The 12948-nt window shown below is 37.6% G+C and overlaps 1 protein-coding gene across 2 annotated transcripts in view; it reads right to left on the bottom strand.

Annotated features, from left to right (window-relative positions):
- Positions 1 to 12948, bottom strand: part of MSH3 (mutS homolog 3) — a 145855-nt gene that overhangs the window by 86153 nt on the left and 46754 nt on the right. For both annotated transcript variants that reach the window (XM_090278976.1, XM_090278975.1), the window contains exons 11-12: positions 6572 to 6656; positions 3249 to 3358 (exon numbers count right to left, since the gene is read on the bottom strand). In XM_090278976.1, coding sequence (XP_090135102.1) covers positions 3249 to 3358; positions 6572 to 6656 — 195 coding nt within the window. The remainder of the gene's footprint in view (positions 1 to 3248; positions 3359 to 6571; positions 6657 to 12948) is intronic.

Raw genomic sequence — 12948 nt, 5'->3', positions numbered from 1 at the left:
TTCAAAGATGGAACATAAAAAATAAATAAATTCAATATAATTAAAAGTTCTCAGGACTAATGGCTTGCCAATGTGACAGGCATTTATAAGAAACAGCCACAGGTGCCCTGGCCAGGTGGCTCAGTTGGTTGGAGCATCATCTGTACACCAAAAGGTTGCAGGTTCAATTCCCAGTCAGGGCACATATCTAGTTTGAAGATTCGAGCCCCAGTCAAGATGCATACAAGAGGCAACTGATTGATATTTCTCTCTCATATCAATGTTTTTCTTTTTCTCTCTCTTTTTCTCTTTCCCTTCCTCTGTCTCTAAAAGCAATCAATATATCCTCAGGTTGGAGGAGGGGGGGAAGGAGGACGAGGAGAAGAACAAGGAGGGGGAAAGTGAAGAGGAAGAGGAGCCGCCGCCACCACCAGAGAACTGCACTGGAGAATCTTCTTCTTGCCTAAAATTAACAGAACTGATCAAAAGTAACAATTACAACACATAAGAAAGTATAACCTATTTATAAAAACTTGTGTGGCTTCAGTAAAGTAAAATCCAGTCTAATAATCTAAGTGAATTCTTTGACTCAGTAAGTATAGGGCAAAAGCCAATTTATACGTTCTAAAAGTCACTAATAAATTCTGCACCAAGGAGGTCATTGTATAGAATAAAAGTTGGTGAAGTGAAAAATCCTCTGAAACTTGAAACATTTGGTCCTGGATTTACAAACTATGGGACTGCCTGGGAGCTAAAAAAGGCTAAAAATATAAAGATCTTAAAAGATTTAAAAGAATTCACAGATGACTGACAAATAATGGGCTCCTGGAGAGCTGCAGAAGATCCGCGTTATACTGCTAAATTCCCTTGTCACCAACTATTTGTTCTATGATCTCACCACAGAAGAAAACCTGGCCCTAAACTTAAATTTTGGCTGCCAATGTCAGAGACAGAATATTAGCCTGCATGAACCGAACCACTGATGTGATCTGTTTGGGGAATAAAAAGGCATTAAATATATAACTGACCCACTGACTAATCAGTTAAAAGATTTTCTCAATGCATTTCTTTGGAATAGGTTGCAAGTGTTGTTAAGATTTAACTGGTATTATTTTGAAGTGGATTTTAAAGGATTAGGAAGATAGAAGTTTTAAAACTATGACCTAAAACAAAAGGGCAAAGGAAAAAGTTTTGTGTTGTTTTCAGCTACATAAGTGCAAGGCTGGTTTTAACTTCACACTTTAAAGTGTTGTGTTCAATGGGTGGCATATTTTCTCTTAGCCTTTCTGGGAAGGGTAGGATCACAAGAGCTACATGATTCAGTCTCTAAAGAGCATACAACATGGTCTACTGAATTTATCTCAAATTAACCTTGGTTATAGAAAACAAATTTAGCCATGGCTGTTGTAGCTCAGTGGCTCAGCAACCAAAAGGTTGCTGGTTTGATTCCCGGTCAGGGCACATGCCTGGGTTATGGGCCAGTTCTCCAGTTGTGGGTGTGCAAGAGGTAACCAATCCAAGTATCTCTCATACATAGATGTTTCTCTCCCTCTCCCCCTCTCTCCCTTCCCCTATCTCTAAAAATATAAATAAAATCTTTAAAACAAAAAACAAATTTACCAATGAAAATAAACATTTTAATTTACATGAAAACACCTGCTAGTGCAACTGTTTCTGATGAATCGTCGTCGTCGTCGGCAGCCGTCCGTCTCGAGAGACGATGGTGTAGCTTCTTAAGAGTCTATCTGCACCGCCGAGAATGGCTGTGCAGTCCGACTCGGGAGTGACACAGTATCTGTCTCCTCCCATGTTGAATCGACATCTTGCGATGACGCTGGAGTGTCCTCTCCAGTGAAGCTGAAGCTACAGAGCCTGGGCAGGGTGATATGGAGGGTCTGCTGTTGCCCATGCAGCAGAACCCCCCTCTCTTCGCAGCTGAAGGGTCCAAGGGAAAGACGGAGTCAATACAGCTTGGCTTCAGGTGCGCCGCAGGAGTTGCCGGTGTTGACTACAACGTCAAACCGCCTTAGGGACTCCGGCTCCGGATTTTCTGTCGGGGTTTACTCCCTTAGCCTTTCCCCTGAAGAGGTATGCCGCAAGGCAGCGGAGGTTTTTTGGAGTCAGAGTTTTCCTTCTCTGATGTGCCCTGACTGGAAGATCGAACCAGCGACACTTAGCTCGCAGGCCGACGCTCAATCCACTGAGACAAACCAGCCAGGGAGTTTTCTGATGAATATTTTAACCAAATAAAGTACTAAGAATTGCTGTGGATGCTCAGGTGGATGTCTTTCCATCATCTAGAATGCAACACCCTTAGGCTGCCGCAGAGAGCCATTCTGTCTGCTCTTGCTCCACGAGGTATACTTATTTCACTTGAATACTGAACCAAAGTAGATACTTCCATTTTCAGAATTTCTTCTTTACCTAGTCAGCCTCCCCTGTTTGAAGGTCTTTGTGGTCAAGAAGAGAAATCAAAATGACTCTCGAGAAGCAGAAGTGATCTGGTAATCATCATCGTCAAAATAATGTCTTAAAGCTTATTACTAGCACTAATAACAATATCTGCTCTCCTTTTTTGAAGATGACTATTTCCTAAGCACAGTATAAAATGCAGCCAACAGTGATACTTTTGTGCAGTTTAAAAGAGAAATGCACTGAAGCCCCTAGCATAGTGCCTGGTATGTCATAAAGGCAGTCCTAGTTTACTCATTACTTACACCTGACCTCTCTTTCAGACGCCTGCTGATATTGATTTAGCTCAGTCCGCAGAACCTCTCCGTAAACCTGGTCACGAGCCCCCACCACCACCACTTTGACCCTCCTACACACAAGCCCAGCTCTGACCCTACCATTCCCATGCTCAGAATCACTGAATTAACTTCCTCTGCTATCACTGAATTAACTTCCTCTGCTACCAACTCCTCAGCCTAGCCTTCAAAACCCTCTATAAAAGGCAGCACCCCATCTCTCCTGCCCTTAGCACCATATTCTACTGATGACCCAAACTAACTGCAGAACTCCCTTTCCCCAACACACCCCATGTCTTCCAATCTGCAAACTGGCCCATTCTTGGGGACAAGGAAAAAATTCTCACAGTATCAGACAGTATATTGCCAGATACAAAATAAAATCTTCCCCAATTTAAAATTGGGTTCTTTTAAGTCACAGTAACCTTCGTTTCAAGGAGGTCAATAAACCTTTAATTTCCCAACTTTATACAATTTCAGATTAAACACACACAGGCGCACGCACACACAAATTGCCTTTACCTTAATTTAAGAAGAGGCTGAGTCACCCACTTCTTTAACTTCCGTCTCCCAAATGAAGTTTTAGTATGGTCTAAAACCCAAAATAAACTTCCTTTGGTTTTCATATCAGTCTAAGAAAGATCAGAAAACAAATTTTATTAACTAGACAATTGTATTTGTTCCAAAACTGTTAGTTGATCATGTGTCCTAATTATTCCATGTATCATAATTTTCAATGTTATATATGCCTAGCATAAAGTATGGCTCATAACAGGTGTTCATTTAATGTCTGATAAATGAATACATGTGTGTATATATAACATAATATATACATATATACAATGTCTGTCCGGAAAAAATCCAACCATTGTTAATATAACAAGAATGATTTGCACAACATCGATGCAACCTGGCAGCCAAGGATAGTGGACTGGAATGCACCTGCGTGAACAATGCCACTTCACTGTACTATTCAGTGTGGGTGGTAGACATCACTGAGTGATGATGTGTACTGTGTGGCTGTCGCTTTCAAAATGACTGAGCAAGTAGAGCAATGACTCTGCATCAAATTTTGCATTAAGCTTGAACATTCCTCTGTGGAAACTATTCACATGACTCAGAAGGCTGCAGCTATAGGTAACTGGTGACTGTCAACTTCATCACCAAGATGCACCTGCTCGTGCATCGTGTCTCGTGCAGTTTTTTGGTGAAACATTAAACCAACCAGGTGACTCAGCTCCACTACAGTCTAGATCTATCGCCCTGAGACTTCTGATTTTTCCCAAAACTAAAATCACCTTTGAAAGGGAAGAGATTTCAGACTGTTAATGAGGTTCTGGAAAATATAATGAGGCAGCTGATGGCGATGAGAACTGTGTGAGGGCCCAAGGTGCCTACTTTGAAGGGGACTGAGGCAGCATTGTCCTATGTACAATGTTTCTTATATCTCGTATCTTCTTCAATAAATGTCTCTTCTTCATAATACATGGCTGGATACTTTCTGGAGAGACCTCACATAAACACACACTGTATATATACAAAATATTGATATTTTGCACAGAAACGAGATAGTCTATGTGTCATTTTTTGTTAACTAAGAATAAATGATTCGGAAATCTCTTTTGAAATATATATTTGTCCTAAGCATTTTGAAAATATAATTATATGCTTTTCTGCCTTAGAAAATACAGTAAAAATAAGTTAATTTTCCTTGGGCAATTCAGTATCTCCCAATGCCTCAGAATTACTGCTCTGAAGACCGATGCTCTCATGACAACACTGGTCAAGTAGAAGGTGCTAGAGATCGACGGGAACTTGCACTGCCCTTGGGTAATTTACCCTGGAAGGGTTTTATTTTAGTCTATTTTATTAAATTCTTAGTAAAAGTTTATTAAATCCTTAGTAAAAGTTTACCTATTTATACTTTGCCATTTGAAAGTTGAGTCATAAAAACATTCACAATTAACTAGAGATGATGGTTTATTTTAACCAAGGTTTCATTGTATGACAAAAAGTCTATGAATAGATTAAATCTTGTTTGGAACATAAAATTGCAGTTTTCACCTGAGTGGTTTTGTAAAAACTTTTTCCTTTTCCTTCAAATTATCAAGCAGGTACTTACAGAATACCTCCCCATGTATTCAGATGTATAATTGGCAAAGGTATATTAAGACATTCCCTCCCTGAGGGCACTTATACACAAGTTTGGGAGAAAAAGACTCATAATTAGGACACAATGCCACCTGGCAAAAATAAACTATAAAAGGTACTACATAAGCTCTGCAGGCCTTAGGAGTTTAAAGCAGAGCACACACAGCAGCTACAGTAGTGGATGCTACCGAGGATGGAGCTGGACAGGCAGAGCTGACCAATGAGGGTCCAGATCAACAACAGCACCACCCTTTCTAAGACAAGAGCCTGACTGGAATGCCTGCAGAAGAAGACAGTGGAGGGGAATCATGTTCCAATTACCTGGCATCACTGGAGAAGCAGGCTCAGATGAGAGAGAGAGAGAGAGACAGAGAGAGAGAGAGAGACAAAGAGAGAGACCCAGAGAGAGAGAGACAGACGGGGGAGACACAAATTCAGTTATGGCTCTACTCTCCCTGACACCTCATTACCCCTTTTCACTGCTTACCCATAAGGGAAGCCAAAGCTGAAGTGCAAAGACACACAGATGTTCATTCTCAGCTTCTGTTTCTACAAGGACCCAAGTCTTAATTAAGGAAAGGATTTTTAAAGGGTATTTTGATTAGAGATGATTTTTGCCTTAGGAATGTGATTTCAGAACTGACTGCAGAGTAGTGGGATTTGAACAGGGAAAATGTGGTAGAATAAGGAAAGCTTGGAATGCTGGGGCTGTGTCCACAGGCTCGGACTGAGTTTCATCCAAGGAATGTATTTTTATTCCTACTACTGTTTCCTATCATGGGGATGTATATAGAGTTGATGAGAAAGCCTTGTGGGAAAGATTCTCACTTCCGGATAATAGAATGACAAATAAAAATGTTATTGAAGAAAAGTAAGGTGGACTCTAGTGTACAAGGATAGCTTGGAAGAGGGAGAAACTAAATAAGAGAAACTAATTAGTAATATACAAATACAGGAGTCAGGAGAATAAATTCAGCATTTAATATAATTCACAACTATAATAAATTTTTCTGAAGAGCTTTAAACTATGTGACTCAGATGGTTCATTTTCTCTACTACTTACTCAAATGACTTGAAACTGCTTTTTATTTCTATGATTTTGTTATGATAACATTAATTTTATAATATAATATCCATAACCAACTGGCAATTTAATAAATGAAAGCAATAATTTCAATGACTCCACTGTCTTCCTAATTCATTAATAAAGGGCAAATAAACAATAATAGGAGTTTGAAAAGGAAAATAATACACATCTTACAGTCTAATTGAATATCATGGTAACTTGTTTTATATTCTACGTAATGAAATAATACTGCAGACATTTAAAAAATACATAGAAAAATATAATCAAGCAGACAAAAAAATCCACTTCATATTAATTTTCAAAGATGATGTTCTTTCAAAGAAATTTTTGACACAGAAATTATCTGGATGAACATGTTACTTCAATCATTAAAAAGGACAGCTCTATAGCTCCCAAAGTAACCCCACAGAAGCACCTCTTGAGCTGTATTTGAATCTCCAAAGAGCGAGCACTACAATTATCAACTAACAGATAACAGGCAGAGCAGTCAGTTGAAGACAATACAGTACCGGTATTTTCAGCTATACTGCTAAAAGAAACTGCTACCTTATTCCAAATTTTGTTTTCAAAACCATTTTGAATCAACTAGCCCTCATGTTTACCTGACCTGATTCTGTAGGATTTCAAGATTCCTTAGTGTTGTTCCATTAATTGTCAAAAATTCCATTTCACTTGATAACTGTTTAAAATTCCTGTAAAAGAAAAAATATGAGCCGTGATGTAAGTGCATAAAGAACATTTAAAACACTAACTAGAAATATCCTGGTAACATTTGGCAAAAGTTAGCTCTTTGATAGAGAATCAAACCAAAAGGATATTATTGTCTTGCACTGATGCTGGTGTCATTAAACAGATTGATGGCAAAGTAAGGACAATTGCTCTCAAACCAAACACAAGAACAAGGGAGGAAAGTGTTACCAACAATTTTTTAATATATATTCCCAGAAGTAGAACCAAACACAATCTTTTATCATTGGCAGAGCACGTGGTACTGCAGTATCTTCAGGAAACAACTATGTAATTAGCTAGAAAAAATATGTCAAGATACTTAAAAATGTCCTTATTCTTTAATATGTAGTCATCTTGATAAACCCTTTAACAGATTTTAATCAACATTCTGATATGTGCAACAAAGGTTATTTACTCTATAATTAACAATGCATATTAAGGAGGCTACTGATTTAGTATAGAACTGAAAAAGTAGAAGCTATTACTTCCTTAAGCTCAAAGAATTCACTCTCCTTAAGTCCCCATAACTATCTCAAGTAGACTAAAAGTTCAATAAATTTCAAATAGACTTGAGCATTGAGTGGCAATATGATTAATAAATGTATGTACAATGTCATATTTGTCCTTATCAGTCTTTCACATTAAAAGTAATCAATGCATTACTGATACAGGAATTCAATTTCCTTTATAAGCCAGTCAGTCCTTTGACTATTGTGTCAATAGCACTTACAAACTTGATGGCTTAAAGGCAAGAAATAAAATATACTAGCAAGATCACTAAACTATTTGGAGGGAAAGCATGAGTGTTTCCATTATGAGCCTAGCCACACATCATGGCTCTAATAAGATTTAAATAAAACCCAGTTTCCCAAGCCAGTTATGGAAACAAGCCCTCATCCAGGAATCTAGAACCTAAAATCAAAGTCAGCATTCACTGCAAGATGCCTCCACTTCTAGATGACTCCTCAACTGAAGCGCCACAGCCCTGAAAAAGAAATAACTTGCTACTCATTAGGAATGTGGTCTAGTAACTGAACGCCATCCTTTGGCAATGTAATTTATCTGTGGCAGATCTGACCTAGCTTCCAAAGGATAACTTGTTAATGATTTTCAGAGGGAAGCAACTCCAACACCGATGGATACCAAGTGTACAGAGCCCTTTCTTTCCTTCTTACAGCAGTTGACTTAATTTGCCTTGCATTACCGCAATTTATGTTCTTGGACTGCCCTCATGAACAGAGCTTAGCTCCGTGGAGGCAAGGGTTATCATGTCATACATTTTGCACTACCTGTAGGTCCTAGCAGAAAGCAGATGCTCAACAAATGTCTGTCATCTTCCTATAGGGAAACCAGCGTGGGCTTATTTTCCTTTGCTTAAAAATGTCTGTGAACACCCAAGGTAGGTACTAAAATGTAAAACATTATTTTCAGGAAGAAACAATTAGGCAGTGACTGCTGTGAAGCTGACACGTGTCTGCAGAGCCTCGTGGTCACAAATCCAAGATGGAAAAGCTGACATCTAGACTCAAGAGTCGGTGTCTCACCAGTTTCCATGTGTTTAGATATAAGTCATTTACTTTCCCTGTTCATGAAAGTTGGGTTCAACCTACACAATTAACACTTGAGTACCTTAATCAGACAGAGACACTGGCATGAAAGAAAGACTAAGCAAGAACCCATAATCCAGCAGCCTTTCCTAAAAACATCTTAGCAAGCTGCCTTTATCTCTCCTGAATATCAGAGGTGTAAAATAAAGTGTCATTTAAGCAGGGGAGAGAAAAAGGGGGGAAATGGGACAACTATAATAGAAAAACAATAAAGAAATTAAATTTAAAAATAAATAAATAAAAGATATGTGGACTGCACTCTGGTTGGTGTGGCTCAGTGAATTGAGCACCAACCTGTGAACCTAAGGGTTGCAGGTTCGATTCCCAGTCAGGCACATGTCTGGGTTGTGGGCCAGGTCCCCAGTTGGGGGCGTGGGAGAGACAACCACACATCGATGTTTCTCTCCCTCTCTTTCTCTCTCCCTACCACTCTCTCTAAAAATAAATAAATAAATAAATCTTTAAAAATATATACATATATGTGGACTGTCCAGAAACACTGCTCTGGTGCCTTCACCCTCACAAGAACTTTTAAACCCAACAGTCCATACCCTGAAGAGTGGTGTCTTAGGTAAGGATTCGAAAGAATCCCGTTCCATCCATTATCTGAGGGTTTTGTCACCTCACACCCACTCAAATCCAGCTCCTCCTATGCCTTGATTGAACCTTTGATGCAAGGCACTGTCAGAAGATCAAGAAGACCCAGCATTAGAATTTCAAGATGCTTATAGAAGTGTTTACGTGACTGCCCCTTTGTGCCTGCTTGCTAAAAAGTATATGTGTTACAGAATTTTGTTTGGACTAACATACAACCTAGTAGACAGAGGGCTAAGGAGGAGGCTCAGAGCCCTAACTTACATATAATTACTGGGGTTCCCAATACTTACAATATCAAAAAGAACCAAGTAAACGTGAACAACCAAATTGGCTTAAGTTAACTCCTTTTACTGAGCTTCACAGATCTGTATATACAGTATTACAAACTGATAACAAGGCCCCTATATCAGCAAAATGATCACGGCTCACTTTATAATGATACTCGCTCTGTTGCAGCGGTCTGGAACCAAACCCACAGTATCTCTGAGGTCTGTCTGTATAGGTTCTTTCCTCATTTAGCAGTGTTAATGAGATGTACATATATTTTTGTTTGTTTTAGATTTGGTTTTTGCCATTACTGAACAAATCATCTAAGCCTCAAGTAGATGCTGGGAGAAGCAGAATTTCTTTAAGCTGATATCTGCATCAATTTTAATAAAAGATCAATCACTGAACAATCTTAAATTAGGCTGCTCCCTATGGAACAATAATTACCAAGCAATTATAAGAACCAATTTTGCTGTTGGGTTTCCCAAATATTTGGCTGATAATATGTTCTGGAACTGGGACTCTTCCATCCAAATACAAAAAAAAATTTCCTTATGTCAGACTTCTGTCCATTGGAAATTGTATAGATTTTTGAACTAAGGGTTGAATCTGCCAGCATCCTTAGGAATTCAATGGTATAATATCACTGATATGAAATACTCAAACAACTATGAATTATTTATCCTTTTGGAAGAAGCCAAATTTATGTGCTTTGAAATAAACCTCATAAACAATGCTTGGGTGGAATTCATGCTGTGTGAACCTGGAGAGAAATATTATAAGTAACATGGGAAAAATGTTATTAATATTTAAGAAAGGATGCTTTTGTTTCTTTAATTTTTAAAATGGGAGGAAATATACTTGCTACTAATTTGCTAGAAAATTTTAAGACACTATATCATTCCTAGACTAGTTAAAAATAAATAAACATCTTTCTGAATTAGAGACAGTAAAGGTACAGACCTTATCTTATCTGAAAGATCAACCCCTTTCAAAGATCCTACTTAAATTATTTAAAAATGCAAACAGACAAAAAAAAGTCTATCATGTTACACATGAAATCAAGGGTGAAAAATAGGTATCTATACAGTTTTCAGAAGTCATTCATTTACCATTTCCCTAATCTTTTGGTGGTTAATTATTATAAAATTTATTTTATTAAATTTATATATTTTAATTATTATAAATTATATTTCAATATAAAACTCCAGTTTTATTATAGATTCACTTCTTCTTTAGTTATAACTAAACAAAATGAGTATCTTTGCATTCCTAAATGTTTCTAATAACCATATTAGAGAGGAAAATAATAAGAAAGATGTTTTAACGGGTCGCCCCGGAAAACTGCCAGGTTCAATGATTCACTAGAAGGATACACAGGGCCCAGCATACCTTCATTCGGCTCTGATTTCTTACAGTGATAGGATACAAGGCAAGATTTGCCCTATCTAATAAAACCTCACTTAATCCATCCTTAAGAACAATTCCTGAAAAGAAATATTTTCCTCCAACAACCTCTGTAAAAGCACAAAGACCTTTAAATAAATGTATATCAAGATTTTTATGAAATATGCAACTTTTGTGAAATCATTTGCAAAACAACACAATTAAGTTTTCCCCCAATCACACAGCTCAAGTAAATATAATCATACCTTACATTGCTGAACTTTTAAAGCAATACAACTGAATTTTAAATACAGAAGAACATTCACGTTTTCCAAAGTAATCACTTTGAGAAGCAACATTCTTTTTCCAAGACATGAGAACTGTGGAATTACACTCTGGGAATTTATATTCAGAGTCAAATCACATGGCACCCATAAAACATCATCCCTTACATTTCATTTTTAAGCAAAAAAAAAAAAAAGGTATCAGTTTGACCACAATCTTTATTCATTAATCTTGGCTCCCAAGAGTATTTTTGCAATTTCTAATCAAATTTATGCTCACAGGATGAATTCCTCCTGTATTAACTGACTGCCTACTAGGTGCTCAGCATATGCTGGGTGATATACAATGTGAGGGCCTAAAATTTGGACCTCTTCATGTCTTTTTTATTTGGCTCTAGGGAAGTCAAAGGAGGGGTTACCCAACAGGCAGATTAGACACATACTAAGTCACCAGCAGATCCAGTGCCCTGATCATTCCCCAACAATACCACCAAACAGAAGTTCAGCTGCACTCAACTTATCAAGTCAGGTAATTTTAAAATAAGCTATTTTAATTTCAGTACAGATAAACATTTTATGTTTTAGTGCTTCATATTATTTTTATTTTGAATTACATATGAGGAGGACACAATAATGCTTTCAGATCCAAATTCACTTCTAAACACATGAGAGCCAGGTTTTAGAAAAAGTCAGTTTTCTTATTTCAATATTAATAGTTCATTACTGGGTGATGTAGAGATAGAAACAAAAATTTTCTTTTTTCAGAATCAAATCCTTCTGCTTTTATTTATTTTTAAAATTTTTTAAATTACAGTTCACATTCAATTATTATTTTGTGTTAGTTTCAGATGCATAGCACAGCGCGTAGATAATCATATACTTTACAAAGTGTCCCCCTTGATATTTTCAGTACCGAACTAGTAATGGGCAAGCTCTTAGTCACTAGTTCTACCTCACTTAGTTAGAGGCTCCCTATTACGAATAAGTTAAAAGGTAGATGGCTTGTCATTCTTTATGGGGATCCAACACAATCAACCATACACAGGAATCTCCGCAACGTTTTCTATTATTGGATCCTAAAGTAGAATCCATGAGGTACAATGCCAGGCTGCTACTTTTTAAAATAAAACATTCCGGCCATACCAGAACATACACATATTAATACAGTAACCAGGTTAAAAAATAAATGTCAAGCTGCACTTCCCTGTGCCCCCTCCCCCACCAACCTTTATGGTTTCCCCTCCAGCCCATCTTCTGAATTCGTTGTTGCTCATTCCCATGCATGTTCTTTAGACCTTCTCAATATATGTGTGCATCCTTAAGTAATACACACTACTGATTCACATGTTCCTAAGTTCATATAATAATCTGTGTTGTGTGCCCTTCAGCAATTTGATTTTTGGATCAATATAATGCTAATGAAATTTTTTAACATATTGATCCATGTAACTCTAGTCCATTCATTTTCACTGCTCTATGACACGAATGTAGGACAATTAACCTACTCTCCTGCCGATGGACGTTTCGGCTGCTTTTAAACAGGACAAAAGTACTTCCAGAGAAATGACATTCTGTTCTATCCTAAATACTACATACTAGAACATACATCCAAAAAAAAAAAAAAAAAAAAAAGACATTACAAAAACTCCCCCAGGGGCCTGCCTTTCTTCCACTCTCTCCAACAGCCACAAACCAGCACCACCTCTTTGTTCCTTAATTCACACTCAGCCATTTTACTAAGATAGGTCCTATCTGTACAACCACCTCTGCAGAGGAAGAAACAGTTTACTTATCCAGGATCAATATGATGGAGGCTAATTCTTTCCAGAGCCAAAGACAAGGGGTTGGGGAAGGTGGAATACAACAAGGGAAGAAAATTATCTCCCTACCTTTTTTTATTCCACTGGCTTTTAAACTAGTATTTTCCTAGAATGTCACTTGCCAGCTTTTAATTCTCTGAACTCTATAAAGTTAATCACTCTTTTAAAAAGCTGTCTATGTCAGAAGCTGTCCTCTTTGCCTCCAACTTTACGGCCTATGAAATAAGATCTGAAACCAAAAATAAGAAAGGCAGTGAAATTTTATGAATGCTTTTTAATACCACTTCTTAACAC

The sequence above is a fragment of the Furipterus horrens genome, unplaced genomic scaffold (assembly GCF_987537825.1).
Source record: "Furipterus horrens unplaced genomic scaffold, mFurHor1.1.pri manual_scaffold_5, whole genome shotgun sequence".
NCBI lineage: Eukaryota > Metazoa > Chordata > Mammalia > Chiroptera > Furipteridae > Furipterus > Furipterus horrens.
The sequence above is the reverse complement of the archived record's forward strand: the minus strand, read 5'-3'. Positions and strand labels throughout refer to the sequence as shown.